Genomic DNA, 20,106 nt, shown 5'->3' on the forward strand with positions numbered 1-20,106 from the left:
CCCTCGTTCCCTCTACCCCTCGTTCCCTCTACCCCTCGTTCCCTCTACCCCTCGTTCCCTCTCCCCCTCGTTCCCTCTCCCCCTCGTTCCCTCTCCCCCTCGTTCCCTCTCCCCCTCGTTCCCTCTCCCCCTCGTTCCCTCTCCCCCTCGTTCCCTCTCCCCCTCGTTCCCTCTCCCCCTCGTTCCCTCTCCCCCTCGTTCCTTCTCCCCCTCGTTCCTTCTCCCCCTCGTTCCTTCTCCCTCTCGTTCCTTCTCCCCCTCGTTCCTTCTCCCTCTCGTTACCCTCTCCCCCTCGTTCCTTCTCCCCCTCGTTCCTTCTCCCCCTCGTTCCTTCTTTCTCTCGTTGCCCTCTCCCCCTCGTTCCTTCTCCCCCTCGTTCCTTCTCCCCCTCGTTCCTTCTCCCCCTCGTTCCTTCTCCCCCTCGTTCCTTCTCCCCCTCGTTCCTTCTCCCCCTCGTTCCTTCTCCCCCTCGTTCCTTCTCCCCCTCGTTCCTTCTCCCCCTCGTTCCTTCTCCCCCTCGTTCCTTCTCCCCCTCGTTCCTTCTCCCCCTCGTTCCTTCTCCCCCTCGTTCCTTCTCCCCCTCGTTCCCTCTCCCTCTCGTTCCCTCTCCCCCTCGTTCCCTCTCCCCCTCGTTCCCTCTCCCCCTCGTTCCCTCTCCCCCTCGTTCCCTCTCCCCCTCGTTCCCTCTCCCCCTCGTTCCCTCTCCCCCTCGTTCCCTCTCCCCCTCGTTCCCTCTCCCCCTCGTTCCCTCTCCCCCTCGTTCCCTCTCCCCCTCGTTCCCTCTCCCCCTCGTTCCCTCTCCCCCTCGTTCCCTCTCCCCCTCGTTCCCTCTCCCCCTCGTTCCCTCTCCCCCTCGTTCCCTCTCCCCCTCGTTCCCTCTCCCCCTCGTTCCCTCTCCCCCTCGTTCCCTCTCCCCCTCGTTCCCTCTCCCCCTCGTTCCCTCTCCCCCTCGTTCCCTCTCCCCCTCGTTCCCTCTCCCCCTCGTTCCCTCTCCCCCTCGTTCCCTCTCCCTCCCGTTCCCTCTCCCTCCCGTTCCCTCTCCCTCCCGTTCCCTCTCCCTCCCGTTCCCTCTCCCTCCCGTTCCCTCTCCCTCCCGTTCCCTCTCCCTCCCGTTCCCTCTCCCTCCCGTTCCCTCTCCCTCCCGTTCCCTCTCCCTCCCGTTCCCTCTCCTCCTCGTTCCCTCTCCCTCTCGTCTCGCGTTCTCTTTCTTGTTTTCTCACTCTTTCTCTTTCTCTCTTGTCCTCTCTCGCTCATTACTACTAATTACCCCTAATATTGGGTCTGTAAGTGTGTTAAAGCTAAAAAAATGCCATCCCCACTATTTTTCTATACTACATTTCTTGAAATGACGATGAAATGGTTAATATTAATGTGCATTTTCCATGTTGTTATAGGGTGACTTTGGGATAACAGCTATTTTCCCAGGAGGCCTATGTTTAGAAATTACTAATGATGATCGAGCATGCTTGGCACTGTTCGGTACTCGGGTGCTTGGCCGAGTATGGCGGGCGCTCGGATGTTTCGTCCGTGAAAGAACGACCACAAAGCACAGAATCGCTCCACTGTATGATATGAGCCGGCAGCCCAGGGAGAGCCATTCAGTCTCTGAGCACCCTCTCATCTTTAATAATATCCAAAAATGAAAAGGAATCCCCATCTGAGAGCAGCATGATGTAGGGACAGAGACCCTGATCCCTGCAATATGTCACTTATTAGCCTGCTTACGATAGTTTTGGTAAAATCCCTATTTTTTTTTCTGCAGATCAATAAGTTCTCTAAATGCTGAGCTCTGTATAACCCTGCCCACACCACTGATTGACAGCTTTCTGTATACCCCGTGCATAGGCAGAAAGCTGCTAATCAGTGTTATTGGATGGGTCTCATGATTACAGATGACAGGGATTCTGGGACTATTGGAAATGTAGTTTGCCCGTCTATGGTCGAAAGGGGTCCTGGAGGGCATGTGTTGAAGAGGACTTGTCATAGGCTACACAGTCATACTCTCCCCCTCATACCCTGCACTAGATATATCACAAGATATCACTTTACCCTGGAGGGGCCCTTTAAATTTCTCCAGTTCTCATTTTTTTTTATCCTTTGGAAAACAGAACTATGAACCGATCGGCAGCAGCGGTCACAGTCCGAATAAACAGCCTCCGTGCTCTTTATTGCATATGGTCCGTGACCACTGCGGCCAATTAGAGGCCCGGGGTCCGGTGGGTATGCATGTGGGTTTTTGTTTTTTTTTATAGGCTAGGACCACCATAGGCTCGTTTTTGAACTAGGCCATAGTAATGAACAATCCCTTTAAGGAAGTTTATGGTGGGAATAATCTACAAGTGGTCTCTGTGTTGAAGATCTCTGCTTGCTGGCAGTGAGATTATAGACACTGAATGCTTACCTGATCACAATACAAGGGGTTTCTTGCTTTTGTGCCCAGTGCGGACAATCCCCTCTCATGTCTTGATACATGGACTACAATGAATCATTGCAGAATTTGAGTCTAGCGCAGGGTGGGCAATTAATTTTCCTGAGGGACCACATGATAGACCATGCAGACCCCCCCCCAAATATACAGTATGAGCCCCCACTAGCATGTATATCCAGTCTGTGCCCCCTTATAGCCTCCTATATACAGCATAAGCCCTCATACACATAATTCCCTATATACAGTAGGAGCCACCATGTAGCCCACTATATCCAGTATGAGCCCCCTCATAGCCTCCTACTTGCAGTATGTACCCCACATAGCCTCCGATATACAGCATGAGCCCCCTATATACATTATGAGCCCCCTCATAGCCTCATAAATACATTGAGTCCCCTCATAGTCTCTTAAATACATTTATGAATCCCCTATATACAGAATGAACCCTCATATACCACATTATATACAGTATAAACCCCACATAGCCCCCTATATACAGTATGAGCACCGATATAGCACATTATATGCAGTATGAACCCGACATAGCCTCCTATATACAGTATAAACCCCATATAGCCCCCTATATACAGGATGAGCCTCCACACAACCCCCAAATACAGTTTGAGCCCTCGCATAGCCTCCTAAATACATGAGCCCCACCTTATACTGTATGAGACTATCATAGCTCCCTATATACAGCATGACCCCCCCCACCTAGCCCCCATTTTATACAGTATGAGACCATCATAGCTCCCTATATACAGCATGACCCCCCCCCACCTAGCCCCCATTTTATACAGTATGAGACCATCATAGCTCCCTATATACAGCATGACCCCCCCCCCCACCTAGCCCCCATTTTATACAGTATGAGACCATCATAGCTCCCTATATACAGCATGACCCCCCCCACCTAGCCCCCATTTTATACAGTATGAGACCATCATAGCTCCCTATATACAGCATGACCCCCCCCACCTAGCCCCCATTTTATACAGTATGGGACCATCATAGCTCCCTATATACAGCATGACCCCCATCTTATACTGTATGAGACCATCATAGCTCCCTATATACAGCATGACCCCCCCCCCCCACCTAGCCCCCATTTTATACAGTATGAGACCATCATAGCTCCCTATATACAGCATGACCTCTTGGTACATAGCCCATTATATACAGTATGAGCTACCATGTAGCCCCCTAGATACTGCATGAGCCCCCACATAGCCTCCTACGTACAGCATGAGCCCCCACATAGCTCCCTATAGACATTGAGCCCCCACATAGCCTCCTATGTACAAGATGAGCCCCCACGTAGCTCCCTATATATATTATGAGCCCCCACATAGCCTCCTATATACAGTATGAGCCCCCACGTAGCCCCCTATATACAGCATCAGCCCCACGTAGCTCCCTATACACAGTATGAGCCCCCACGTTGCCTCCTATATACAGTATGAGCCCCCACGTAGCCTCCTATATACAGTATAAGCCCCCACATAGCCTCCTATATACAGCATGAGCCCCGCGTAGCTCCCTATATACATTATAAGCCCCCACATAGCCTCCTATATACAGAATGAGCCCCAGATGCAACTGTAGCAAATCCTCAGCTGTAAACTGCAGGATGGACACCGCATTCCTGAACGCGCTGCAATACGAGGCCCATGAACTTGTCAGGTGTTGCAGAACTCTCCCTTCGGAGGGTGGGGGGACGCCCCGCAGCCACACCATGTTGGGCCACACCATTAATATGAAATTCTATAAAACTAGTTTTCAAGACATGTAATGTTTTTGGGGGACAGATATTTGCATGTTTTTTCCGGGTTTCTTAGATTTGTGCAGTATAATGTGTCCCCGGGGTGGGGGGATCCCCTGTCGGTCCCCTCTATACCCCCCTGGCTGTTATAATGTGCTGTTTGCCCGCAGTCGCAGAATGGAAATGGTGATTACGGTGATTAGCTTGTTTATTGCGTTAAGTGGTGCTGCATTGTGTATGGCGGAGCACCGCTGCTCTCCCGCTCCCGGAGCATTCATTACGCCTCGTGTTCAGAAAGGATTGCTTTACACTCACCGCGTTACATTGTAGAGAACAAAAACTGCATTAACCAATGGCAGCCGCTGATCACCTTAACCCTTCACGGTCTCACACTTGATTGACTCGAGTTGTAAAGTCATTTACTTATGTCTCTTGTTACAACAAACGTTCCACAGTCCAATAGAATAAGGGTATATAAGAAACATTGTAATGTATCATATTAGAGAAATCCGCTTCTTAATCCACTTATGAGCCACTTCTCTCACCTCCAATTCCTAGACTGCTAGTGATTGTCAATCTACTGAGGTGTCAGATTACAGCTGCTTATTGAAGTCTATGGCAAAAGGATGGTGCCCAAAGAGAGAACAGACAAAAGGAGATTCAGATAGATCTGTGCAGAGTTGTATTCACAGCTACACTGCTCAATATTTTTTATATACTGTCCTCCATGCTGCTGCTGTAGCTTCTTTTCAATCTGTGCTATATAGAGACTGGAAAGCAGGGATGCCTCATGTCTGCGTGTGCTGTGTATAGTAGTAGGAGCGAAAAAATCATGGTCGCACAAAGTGGGACCGGACCTGTGCGGAAGGTGGTCCCTACCAATGCCAGCAGCTATTTCAGCTGGATGTGCGCCCGAGGGCTCACATTTAGCTGAGATGTATTGCGGTGCAGAGATTCGCCTGGTCCCTGCACTGCAATACACATAGTCGGAAAATCAGAGGCCAGCAGCTGACCTTGGCATGCAAGTCACTACTGGCGCATGGCAGTGACAGGATGGGGGACATTATACCAGTAAGGGGTCCAGGATGGAGGATAATATACTAGGAAGAGGCCAATGATGAGGAACAATATGCCAACAAAATGCCTTGGATGGAAAACTTTATACCAGGAAGAGACACTGGATTGGGTGACATTATTACATGAAGGGGACAGGAAGGAGGACATTATTACATGAAGGGGACAGGATGGGCGACATTATTACATGAAGGGGACAGGATGGGCGACATTATTACATGAAGGGGACAGGATGGGCGACATTATTACATGAAGGGGACAGGATGGGCGACATTATTACATGAAGGGGACAGGATGGGCAACATTATTACATGAAGGGGACAGGATGGGCGACATTATTACATGAAGGGGACAGGATGGGCGACATTATTACATGAAGGGGACAGGATGGGCAACATTATTACATGAAGGGACCAGGATGGGCAACATTATTACATGAAGGGGACAGGATGGGCGACATTATTACATGAAGGGGACAGGATGGGCGACATTATTACATGAAGGGGACAGGATGGGCGACATTATTACATGAAGGGGACAGGATGGGCGACATTATTACATGAAGGGACCAGGATGGGCAACATTATTACATGAAGGGGACAGGATGGGCAACATTATTACATGAAGGGGACAGGATGGGCGACATTATTACATGAAGGGGACAGGATGGGCGACATTATTACATGAAGGGACCAGGATGGGCAACATTATTACATGAAGGGACCAGGATGGGCGACATTATTACATGAAGGGGACAGGATGGGCGACATTATTACATGAAGGGACCAGGATGGGCAACATTATTACATGAAGGGGACAGGATGGGCAACATTATTACATGAAGGGGACAGGATGGGCGACATTATTACATGAAGGGGACAGGATGGGCGACATTATTACATGAAGGGACCAGGATGGGCAACATTATTACATGAAGGGACCAGGATGGGCGACATTATTACATGAAGGGGACAGGATGGGCGACATTATTACATGAAGGGGCCAGGATGGGCAACATTATTACATGAAGGGACCAGGATGGGCGACATTATTACATGAAGGGGCCAGGATGGGCGACATTATTACATGAAGGGGACAGGATGGGCGACATTATTACATGAAGGGGCCAGGATGGGTGACATTATTACATGAAGGGGACAGGATGGGTGACATTATTACACGAGGGGACCAGGATGGGCAACATTATTACATGAAGGGGACAGGATGGGTGACATTATTACATGAAGGGGCCAGGATGGGTGACATTATTACATGAAGGGGCCAGGATGGGTGACATTATTACATGAAGGGGACAGGATGGGCGACATTATTACATGAAGGGGTCAGGATGGGTGACATTATTACATGAAGGGGCCAGGATGGAGGACATTATTACATGAAGGGGACAGGATGGGTGACATTATTACATGAAGGGGTCAGGATGGAGGACATTATTACATGAAGGGGTCAGGATGGGTGACATTATTACATGAAGGGGCCAGGATGGGTGACATTATTACATGAAGGGGACAGGATGGGTGACATTATTACATGAAGGGGCCAGGATGGGTGACATTATTACATGAAGGGGTCAGGATGGGTGACATTATTACAGGAAAGGCCAGGATGGGTGACATTATTACACGAGGGGACCAGGATGGGCAACATTATTACATGAAGGGGACAGGATGGGCGACATTATTACATGAAGGGGACAGGATGGGTGACATTATTACATGAAGGGGACAGGATGGGCGACATTATTACATGAAGGGGATAGGAAGGAGGACATTATTACATGAAGGGGACAGGATGGGTGACATTATTACATGAAGGGGATAGGAAGGAGGACATTATTACATGAAGGGGACAGGATGGGCGACATTATTACATGAAGGGGACAGGATGGGCGACATTATTACATGAAGGGGACAGGATGGGCAACATTATTACAGGAAAGGCCAGGAAGGAGGACATTATTACACGAGGGGACCAGGATGGGCGACATTATTACATGAAGGGGACAGGATGGGCGACATTATTACATGAAGGGGACAGGATGGGTGACATTATTACATGAAGGGGATAGGAAGGAGGACATTATTACATGAAGGGGACAGGAAGGAGGACATTATTACATGAAGGGGACAGGATGGGCGACATTATTACATGAAGGGGACAGGATGGGCGACATTATTACATGAAGGGGACAGGATGGGCGACATTATTACATGAAGGGGCCAGGATGGGCAACATTATTACAGGAAAGGCCAGGAAGGAGGACATTATTACACGAGGGGACCAGGATGGGCGACATTATTACATGAAGGGGACAGGATGGGGGACATTATTACATGAAGGGGACAGGATGGGCGACATTATTACATGAAGGGGCCAGGATGGGCAACATTATTACAGGAAAGGCCAGGAAGGAGGACATTATTACACGAGGGGACCAGGATGGGCGACATTATTACATGAAGGGGACAGGATGGGCGACATTATTACATGAAGGGGACAGGATGGGCGACATTATTACATGAAGGGGATAGGAAGGAGGACATTATTACATGAAGGGGACAGGATGGGTGACATTATTACATGAAGGGGCCAGGATGGGTGACATTATTACATGAAGGGGTCAGGATGGAGGACATTATTACATGAAGGGGATAGGAAGGAGGACATTATTACATGAAGGGGACAGGATGGGTGACATTATTACATGAAGGGGACAGGATGGGTGACATTATTACATGAAGGGGACAGGATGGGCGACATTATTACATGAAGGGGACAGGATGGGCGACATTATTACATGAAGGGGACAGGATGGGCAACATTATTACAGGAAAGGCCAGGAAGGAGGACATTATTACACGAGGGGACCAGGATGGGCGACATTATTACACGAGGGGACCAGGATGGGCAACATTATTACATGAAGGGGACAGGATGGGCGACATTATTACATGAAGGGGACAGGATGGGCGACATTATTACATGAAGGGGATAGGAAGGAGGACATTATTACATGAAGGGGACAGGATGGGCGACATTATTACATGAAGGGGACAGGATGGGCGACATTATTACATGAAGGGGACAGGATGGGCAACATTATTACAGGAAAGGCCAGGAAGGAGGACATTATTACACGAGGGGACCAGGATGGGCGACATTATTACATGAAGGGGACAGGATGGGCGACATTATTACATGAAGGGGACAGGATGGGCAACATTATTACAGGAAAGGCCAGGAAGGAGGACATTATTACACGAGGGGACCAGGATGGGCGACATTATTACATGAAGGGACCAGGATGGGCAACATTATTACATGAAGGGGACAGGATGGGCGACATTATTACATGAAGGGGCCAGGATGGGCGACATTATTACATGAAGGGGACAGGATGGGCAACATTATTACAGGAAAGGCCAGGAAGGAGGACATTATTACACGAGGGGACCAGGATGGGCAACATTATTACATGAAGGGGACAGGATGGGTGACATTATTACATGAAGGGGACAGGATGGGTGACATTATTACATGAAGGGGACAGGATGGGTGACATTATTACATGAAGGGGACAGGATGGGCAACATTATTACAGGAAAGGCCAGGAAGGAGGACATTATTACACGAGGGGACCAGGATGGGCGACATTATTACACGAGGGGACCAGGATGGGCAACATTATTACATGAAGGGGACAGGATGGGCGACATTATTACATGAAGGGGACAGGATGGGTGACATTATTACATGAAGGGGACAGGATGGGCGACATTATTACATGAAGGGGATAGGAAGGAGGACATTATTACATGAAGGGGACAGGATGGGTGACATTATTACATGAAGGGGATAGGAAGGAGGACATTATTACATGAAGGGGACAGGATGGGCGACATTATTACATGAAGGGGACAGGATGGGCGACATTATTACATGAAGGGGACAGGATGGGCAACATTATTACAGGAAAGGCCAGGAAGGAGGACATTATTACACGAGGGGACCAGGATGGGCGACATTATTACATGAAGGGGACAGGATGGGCGACATTATTACATGAAGGGGACAGGATGGGTGACATTATTACATGAAGGGGATAGGAAGGAGGACATTATTACATGAAGGGGACAGGAAGGAGGACATTATTACATGAAGGGGACAGGATGGGCGACATTATTACATGAAGGGGACAGGATGGGCGACATTATTACATGAAGGGGACAGGATGGGCGACATTATTACATGAAGGGGCCAGGATGGGCAACATTATTACAGGAAAGGCCAGGAAGGAGGACATTATTACACGAGGGGACCAGGATGGGCGACATTATTACATGAAGGGGACAGGATGGGGGACATTATTACATGAAGGGGACAGGATGGGCGACATTATTACATGAAGGGGCCAGGATGGGCAACATTATTACAGGAAAGGCCAGGAAGGAGGACATTATTACACGAGGGGACCAGGATGGGCGACATTATTACATGAAGGGGACAGGATGGGCGACATTATTACATGAAGGGGACAGGATGGGCGACATTATTACATGAAGGGGATAGGAAGGAGGACATTATTACATGAAGGGGACAGGATGGGCGACATTATTACATGAAGGGGACAGGATGGGCGACATTATTACATGAAGGGGACAGGATGGGCAACATTATTACAGGAAAGGCCAGGAAGGAGGACATTATTACACGAGGGGACCAGGATGGGCGACATTATTACATGAAGGGGACAGGATGGGCGACATTATTACATGAAGGGGACAGGATGGGCAACATTATTACAGGAAAGGCCAGGAAGGAGGACATTATTACACGAGGGGACCAGGATGGGCGACATTATTACATGAAGGGACCAGGATGGGCAACATTATTACATGAAGGGGACAGGATGGGCGACATTATTACATGAAGGGGCCAGGATGGGCGACATTATTACATGAAGGGGACAGGATGGGCAACATTATTACAGGAAAGGCCAGGAAGGAGGACATTATTACACGAGGGGACCAGGATGGGCAACATTATTACATGAAGGGGACAGGATGGGTGACATTATTACATGAAGGGGACAGGATGGGCAACATTATTACATGAAGGGGACAGGATGGGCAACATTATTACATGAAGGGACCAGGATGGGCAACATTATTACATGAAGGGGACAGGATGGGCGACATTATTACATGAAGGGGCCAGGATGGGTGACATTATTACATGAAGGGGCCAGGATGGGTGACATTATTACATGAAGGGGTCAGGATGGAGGACATTATTACATGAAGGGGTCAGGATGGGTGACATTATTACATGAAGGGGCCAGGATGGGTGACATTATTACATGAAGGGGACAGGATGGGTGACATTATTACATGAAGGGGCCAGGATGGGTGACATTATTACATGAAGGGGTCAGGATGGAGGACATTATTACATGAAGGGGTCAGGATGGGTGACATTATTACATGAAGAGGCCAGGATGGGTGACATTATTACATGAAGGGGTCAGGATGGAGGACATTATTACATGAAGGGGATAGGAAGGAGGACATTATTACATGAAGGGGACAGGATGGGTGACATTATTACATGAAGGGGACAGGATGGGTGACATTATTACATGAAGGGGACAGGATGGGCGACATTATTACATGAAGGGGACAGGATGGGCGACATTATTACATGAAGGGGACAGGATGGGCAACATTATTACAGGAAAGGCCAGGAAGGAGGACATTATTACACGAGGGGACCAGGATGGGCGACATTATTACACGAGGGGACCAGGATGGGCAACATTATTACATGAAGGGGACAGGATGGGCGACATTATTACATGAAGGGGACAGGATGGGCGACATTATTACATGAAGGGGATAGGAAGGAGGACATTATTACATGAAGGGGACAGGATGGGCGACATTATTACATGAAGGGGACAGGATGGGCGACATTATTACATGAAGGGGACAGGATGGGCAACATTATTACAGGAAAGGCCAGGAAGGAGGACATTATTACACGAGGGGACCAGGATGGGCAACATTATTACATGAAGGGGACAGGATGGGTGACATTATTACATGAAGGGGACAGGATGGGTGACATTATTACATGAAGGGGACAGGATGGGTGACATTATTACATGAAGGGGACAGGATGGGCGACATTATTACATGAAGGGGACAGGATGGGCAACATTATTACAGGAAAGGCCAGGAAGGAGGACATTATTACACGAGGGGACCAGGATGGGCAACATTATTACATGAAGGGGACAGGATGGGTGACATTATTACATGAAGGGGACAGGATGGGTGACATTATTACATGAAGGGGACAGGATGGGTGACATTATTACATGAAGGGGACAGGATGGGCGACATTATTACATGAAGGGGACAGGATGGGCGACATTATTACATGAAGGGGACAGGATGGGCAACATTATTACAGGAAAGGCCAGGAAGGAGGACATTATTACACGAGGGGACCAGGATGGGCGACATTATTACACGAGGGGACCAGGATGGGCGACATTATTACATGAAGGGGACAGGATGGGCGACATTATTACATGAAGGGGACAGGATGGGCAACATTATTACAGGAAAGGCCAGGAAGGAGGACATTATTACACGAGGGGACCAGGATGGGCGACATTATTACATGAAGGGACCAGGATGGGCAACATTATTACATGAAGGGGACAGGATGGGCGACATTATTACATGAAGGGGCCAGGATGGGCGACATTATTACATGAAGGGGACAGGATGGGCAACATTATTACAGGAAAGGCCAGGAAGGAGGACATTATTACACGAGGGGACCAGGATGGGCAACATTATTACATGAAGGGGACAGGATGGGTGACATTATTACATGAAGGGGACAGGATGGGTGACATTATTACATGAAGGGGACAGGATGGGTGACATTATTACATGAAGGGGACAGGATGGGCGACATTATTACATGAAGGGGACAGGATGGGCGACATTATTACATGAAGGGGACAGGATGGGCAACATTATTACAGGAAAGGCCAGGAAGGAGGACATTATTACACGAGGGGACCAGGATGGGCGACATTATTACACGAGGGGACCAGGATGGGCAACATTATTACATGAAGGGGACAGGATGGGCGACATTATTACATGAAGGGGACAGGATGGGTGACATTATTACATGAAGGGGACAGGATGGGCGACATTATTACATGAAGGGGATAGGAAGGAGGACATTATTACATGAAGGGGACAGGATGGGTGACATTATTACATGAAGGGGATAGGAAGGAGGACATTATTACATGAAGGGGACAGGATGGGCGACATTATTACATGAAGGGGACAGGATGGGCGACATTATTACATGAAGGGGACAGGATGGGCAACATTATTACAGGAAAGGCCAGGAAGGAGGACATTATTACACGAGGGGACCAGGATGGGCGACATTATTACATGAAGGGGACAGGATGGGCGACATTATTACATGAAGGGGACAGGATGGGTGACATTATTACATGAAGGGGATAGGAAGGAGGACATTATTACATGAAGGGGACAGGAAGGAGGACATTATTACATGAAGGGGACAGGATGGGCGACATTATTACATGAAGGGGACAGGATGGGCGACATTATTACATGAAGGGGACAGGATGGGCGACATTATTACATGAAGGGGCCAGGATGGGCAACATTATTACAGGAAAGGCCAGGAAGGAGGACATTATTACACGAGGGGACCAGGATGGGCGACATTATTACATGAAGGGGACAGGATGGGCGACATTATTACATGAAGGGGACAGGATGGGCGACATTATTACATGAAGGGGATAGGAAGGAGGACATTATTACATGAAGGGGACAGGATGGGCGACATTATTACATGAAGGGGACAGGATGGGCGACATTATTACATGAAGGGGACAGGATGGGCAACATTATTACAGGAAAGGCCAGGAAGGAGGACATTATTACACGAGGGGACCAGGATGGGCGACATTATTACATGAAGGGGACAGGATGGGCGACATTATTACATGAAGGGGACAGGATGGGCAACATTATTACAGGAAAGGCCAGGAAGGAGGACATTATTACACGAGGGGACCAGGATGGGCGACATTATTACATGAAGGGACCAGGATGGGCAACATTATTACATGAAGGGGACAGGATGGGCGACATTATTACATGAAGGGGCCAGGATGGGCGACATTATTACATGAAGGGGACAGGATGGGCAACATTATTACAGGAAAGGCCAGGAAGGAGGACATTATTACACGAGGGGACCAGGATGGGCAACATTATTACATGAAGGGGACAGGATGGGTGACATTATTACATGAAGGGGACAGGATGGGTGACATTATTACATGAAGGGGACAGGATGGGCGACATTATTACATGAAGGGGACAGGATGGGCGACATTATTACATGAAGGGGACAGGATGGGCAACATTATTACAGGAAAGGCCAGGAAGGAGGACATTATTACACGAGGGGACCAGGATGGGCGACATTATTACACGAGGGGACCAGGATGGGCAACATTATTACATGAAGGGGACAGGATGGGCGACATTATTACATGAAGGGGACAGGATGGGTGACATTATTACATGAAGGGGACAGGATGGGCGACATTATTACATGAAGGGGATAGGAAGGAGGACATTATTACATGAAGGGGACAGGATGGGCGACATTATTACATGAAGGGGACAGGATGGGCAACATTATTACAGGAAAGGCCAGGAAGGAGGACATTATTACACGAGGGGACCAGGATGGGCGACATTATTACATGAAGGGGACAGGATGGGCGACATTATTACATGAAGGGGACAGGATGGGTGACATTATTACATGAAGGGGACAGGAAGGAGGACATTATTACATGAAGGGGACAGGATGGGCGACATTATTACATGAAGGGGACAGGATGGGCGACATTATTACATGAAGGGGACAGGATGGGCGACATTATTACATGAAGGGGCCAGGATGGGCAACATTATTACAGGAAAGGCCAGGAAGGAGGACATTATTACACGAGGGGACCAGGATGGGCGACATTATTACATGAGGGGGACAGGATGGGGGACATTATTACATGAAGGGGACAGGATGGGCGACATTATTACATGAAGGGGCCAGGATGGGCAACATTATTACAGGAAAGGCCAGGAAGGAGGACATTATTACACGAGGGGACCAGGATGGGCGACATTATTACATGAAGGGGACAGGATGGGGGACATTATTACATGAAGGGGACAGGATGGGGGACATTATTACATGAAGGGGACAGGATGGGTGACATTATTACATGAAGGGGACAGGATGGGCGACATTATTACATGAAGGGGACAGGATGGGCGACATTATTACATGAAGGGGACAGGATGGGCAACATTATTACAGGAAAGGCCAGGAAGGAGGACATTATTACATGAAGGGGACAGGATGGGCAACATTATTACACGAGGGGACCAGGATGGGCGACATTATTACACGAGGGGACCAGGATGGGCAACATTATTACATGAAGGGGACAGGATGGGCGACATTATTACATGAAGGGGACAGGATGGGTGACATTATTACATGAAGGGGCCAGGATGGGGGACATTATTACATGAAGGGGACAGGAAGGAGGACATTTTTACATGAAGGGGACAGGAAGGAGGACATTATTACATGAAGGGGACAGGATGGGCGACATTATTACATGAAGGGGACAGGATGGGCGACATTATTACATGAAGGGGACAGGATGGGCAACATTATTACATGAAGGGACCAGGATGGGCAACATTATTACAGGAAAGGCCAGGAAGGAGGACATTATTACACGAGGGGACCAGGATGGGCAACATTATTACATGAAGGGGACAGGATGGGCGACATTATTACATGAAGGGGACAGGATGGGGGACATTATTACATGAAGGGGACAGGATGGGCGACATTATTACATGAAGGGGACAGGATGGGCGACATTATTACATGAAGGGGACAGGATGGGCGACATTATTACATGAAGGGGACAGGATGGGCGACATTATTACATGAAGGGGCCAGGATGGGCAACATTATTACATGAAGGGACCAGGATGGGCAACATTATTACAGGAAAGGCCAGGAAGGAGGACATTATTACACGAGGGGACCAGGATGGGCAACATTATTACATGAAGGGGACAGGATGGGCGACATTATTACATGAAGGGGACAGGAAGGAGGACATTTTTACATGAAGGGGACAGGATGGGGGACATTATTACATGAAGGGGACAGGAAGGATGACATTATTACATGAAGGGGACAGGAAGGAGGACATTTTTACATGAAGGGGACAGGATGGGGGACATTATTACATGAAGGGGATAGGAAGGAGGACATTTTTACATGAAGGGGACAGGATGGGGGACATTATTACATGAAGGGGACAGGATGGGGGACATTATTACATGAAGGGGACAGGATGGGCGACATTATTACATGAAGGGGACAGGATGGGCGACATTATTACATGAAGGGGACAGGAAGGAGGACATTTTTACATGAAGGGGACAGGATGGGGGACATTATTACATGAAGGGGACAGGATGGGCGACATTATTACATGAAGGGGACAGGAAGGAGGACATTTTTACATGAAGGGGCCAGGATGGGCAACATTATTACAGGAAAGGCCAGGAAGGAGGACATTATTACACGAGGAAACCAGGATGGGCGACATTATTACAGGAAAGGCCAGGAAGGAGGACATTATTACACGAGGGGACCAGGATGGGCGACATTATTACAGGAAAGGCCAGGAAGGAGGACATTATTACATGAGGGGACCAGGATGGGCGACATTATTACATGAAGGGGACAGGAAGGAGGACATTATTACACGAGGGGACCAGGATGGGCGACATTATTACATGAAGGGGACAGGAAGGAGGACATTATTACACGAGGGGACCAGGATGGGCGACATTATTACATGAAGGGGACAGGAAGGAGGACATTATTACACGAGGGGACCAGGATGGGCGACATTATTACATGAAGGGGACAGGAAGGAGGACATTATTACACGAGGGGACCAGGATGGGCGACATTATTACATGAAGGGGACAGGAAGGAGGACATTATTACAGGAAGGGGTCAGGAAGGAGGACATTATTACATGAAGGGGCCAGAATGGGCAACATTATTACATGAAGGGGTCAGGAAGGAGGACATTATTACATGAAAGGGCCAGAATGGGCAACATTATTACATGAAGGGGTCAGGAAGGAGGACATTATTACATGAAGGGGCCAGAATGGGCAACATTATTACATGAAGGGGTCAGGAAGGAGGACATTATTACATGAAGGGGCCAGGATGGGCGACATTATTAAATGAAGGGACCATGATGGGCGACATTATTACAGAAAAGGGCCAGGAAGAAGGACATTACTACATGAAAGGGCCAGGAAGGAGGGCATTATTACATGAAAAGACCAGGATGGGTGACATTATTACAGGAAAGGGTCAGGAAGGAGGGTATTTTTACATGAAGGGGCCAGGATGCGCAACATTATCACAGAAAAGGGCTAGGATTGGGAAAATTATTACAGGAAGGGGTCAGGAAGGAGGACATTATTAAATGAAGGAGCCAGGATGGATGACATTATTACAGGAAAGGGCAAGGATGGGCAGCACTATTACAGGAAAGGTTCGGGAATGGGGACTTTATTACAGGATGGGGCATGTTGTTGCATGAAAGGGTCTTCTCGAAATCTGGAACATCTGACGAACATACAGGTGGAGGCCGTGGTTTAAATGAGACTGAAGTTACGCCTCTGTATGGGAGACATCACAGCAGCTAGCGCCACCCACTAGCTCAGAGAGAACTGAAAAGTAAAGGGGAAAACTTTTGATATAAAAAGTAGGAAATTGCGCACGCATGGCATCTTATTCTGAAAGTCACCTGATATAACGGATGCACTGTAGCTTCGAGCCAATGGCCAGCCACCCCTTAGGATCGTACCCTGAATGTCAAGGCTGCTTGGTGTTTGTGGGGTCTCTTCTAGTATTGGGGCATGAATTGGAGCATGTCGGTGTGTCCCCGCAGGCTTCTCCCTACCCTGCTCTCCTAGATTGACAGGTCTCTCCCTATGGGTGCAGATAGAGACCGGTCCATGTAGCTGAGCAGGAGGGGAGAAGCAAATTTACTCCATATTTTCCCACATTTCTCCCCTTTTTTGATAATTTTCGTGTGTGATCCAGTCCATCGATTATATATCCGCAGTGCTAAATCCTGACCGATATCAGAGTAACTAGCATTGATTTTGGTGACAAGGTTACAACTATTGATTTCCGTGTATCTGAAGCGCTAATGTGTAGAATTGACGTTTGCACGTGAAGACTGTGATAGGTAAAGGTTATGTTCAACATCAACAAACCCAATTTTACAGATTTGCAACCGTTTTTTTTATTTATTTTTATTTATTTATTTAAATAATCATTCGGCTTGCAGAGCTTGCACGCAATAGACTACACTGCAGGCTGCACAATTCTTTTACATTTTCGATCCCTTATTCAGAATCCCTGACCTTTCCTGAAGCTGAACCAAACCAGATTTAAGCTTTTTGATTAGTATCACAGTAAGGTCATGTGCCCATGATCAGGACTCACTGGGTCCTGGATGCAACAGGTCCTGACCAACGGGTCCGCGAGTCTCCTCCGCAGGAGAACGCTGGAGACCGCAGCTGCTCGTACCCATGATCAGGGTCTCTCATTTGTGTTCTCCCTACGGAGGACACATGCGCATCCGCAGCAAACAATTGACATGCTGCGGTCTAAAAACACGCTCCGCAGGTCAGTGTTTGCTGCAAAAAAAAAAGCAGCACAGTGGGCACGGGATTTCTGTAAATGCCATCTACTATGCTTGTACTGTACAACGCAGCGTTTTGGACGCAGCTGAAGCATGCTACATCCAAAACGCTGCATACACTGATCGTGGGCACGCACCCTTAGGCAAAGGTAAGCTGCAGATTTGAGCTGTCAGTGACAGATTGAGGACAGCGCAGGATTGTGCAGCCTGCACTGTACCTTACTGCATGCAGGCTCAATAAGCCAAATGGTTGATTTTTTATTTTTTTTAATAGAAAACAATTGCAAATCTGTTTTATTTTTAAAAGTATATGCAGTCTGTTAATAAAAAAAGGCTTTAAAGGTATACAGCAAAATTTCAATAATTTGGAAGTCCAGATTAGAGTCTAAAGGGTGCTTTACACGCTGCGATCTCGTTAGCGATGTAACACGCCAGACCGCACATAACGATTTGCCGAGATCGCACATGTGACCGGCGCTATAAAAAAATGACCTATGTGCGATCTCGGCAAATCTTATCTGCGATCTGGGGTGTCACATCGCTAACGAGATCGCTAACGATGTCGCAGCGTGTACAGCGCCCTTTAGGATTTGCAGGCTGCATCGGAATTTGGATAGTTTTGTTCTAGGAGTCGAATCGTCCTCTTTGTCTCTAGTTTTGGGGTTTTTCTAGTACTGCGAGGTCTAATGAAATCTATTTCCGTTTTTCAGGCCTTAGATCAAGATAGGACTGCACTGCAGAAAGTGAAAAAATCCGTAAAAGCCATTTATAATTCAGGTCAAGGTAAGTGCTGACTGCAGACGGCTATTTTTAAGTTTCGCTAAGGACCTCACCCAACATTTTCATTGTCGTCAGTTTCTCCTATGCAGTGCAGAGTATTTCAGGAATTGTGTATGTGGGGTGCGGAGCTGTGGTGCCTAAGAGGACATTGCAGGGGAAGTGGGAGCTCACAGGCTGCCGGAGGACATAGGGGCTGCAGCAGCACAGAGCATTTCAGGAATTGATTGTGTATGTGGGGTGCGGAGCTGTGGTGCCTAAGAGGACATTGCAGGGGAAGTGGGAGCTAACAGGCTGCCGGAGGACAAAGGGGCTGCAGCAGCACAGAGCATTTCAGGAATTGATTGTGTATGTGGGGTGCGGAGCTGTGGTGCCTAAGAGGACATTGCAGGGGAAGTGGGAGCTCACAGGCTGCCGGAGGACATGGGGTCTGCAGCAGCACAGAGCATTTCAGGAATAGATTGTGTATGTGGGGTGCGGAGCTGTGGTGCCTAAGAGGACATTGCAGGGGAAGTGGGAGCTCACAGGCTGCCGGAGGACATAGGGGCTGCAGCAGCACAGAGCATTTCAGGAATTGATTGTGTATGTGGGGTGCGGAGCTGTGGTGCCTAAGAGGACATTGCAGAGGAAGTGGGAGCTCACAGGCTGCCGGAGGACGTAGGGGCTGCAGCAGCACAGAGCATTTCAGGAATTGTGTATGTGGGTGCGGAACTGTGGTGCCTAAGAGGACATTGCAGGGGAAGTGGGAGCTCACAGGCTGCCGGAGGACATAGGGTCTGCAGCAGCACAGAGCATTTCAGGAATTGATTGTGTATGTGGGGTGCGGAGCTGTGGTGCCTAAGAGGACATTGCAGGGGAAGTGGGACCTCACAGGCTGCTGGAGGACATAGGGTCTGCAGCAGCACAGAGCATTTCAGGAATTGATTGTGTATGTGGGGTGCGGAGCTGTGGTGCCTAAGAGGACCTTGCAGGGGAAGTGGGAGCTCACAGGCTGCCGGAGGACGTAGGGGCTGCAGCAGCACAGAGCATTTCAGGAATTGATTGTGTATGTGGGGTGCGGAGCTGTGGTGCCTAAGAGGACATTGCAGGGAAAGTGGGAGCTCACAGGCTGCCGGAGGACAT

At 48.5% G+C, this 20,106-nt stretch overlaps 1 protein-coding gene across 3 annotated transcripts in view; it reads left to right on the forward strand.

Moving 5' to 3' along the window:
• Nucleotides 1-20,106, forward strand: part of ASAP1 (ArfGAP with SH3 domain, ankyrin repeat and PH domain 1) — a 409,622-nt gene that overhangs the window by 226,479 nt on the left and 163,037 nt on the right. For all 3 annotated transcript variants that reach the window (XM_075352860.1, XM_075352862.1, XM_075352861.1), the window contains one exon: nt 18,918-18,990. In XM_075352860.1, coding sequence (XP_075208975.1) covers nt 18,918-18,990 — 73 coding nt within the window. The remainder of the gene's footprint in view (nt 1-18,917; nt 18,991-20,106) is intronic.

The sequence above is a fragment of the Anomaloglossus baeobatrachus genome, chromosome 6 (genome assembly GCF_048569485.1).
Source record: "Anomaloglossus baeobatrachus isolate aAnoBae1 chromosome 6, aAnoBae1.hap1, whole genome shotgun sequence".
Lineage (NCBI taxonomy): Eukaryota > Metazoa > Chordata > Amphibia > Anura > Aromobatidae > Anomaloglossus > Anomaloglossus baeobatrachus.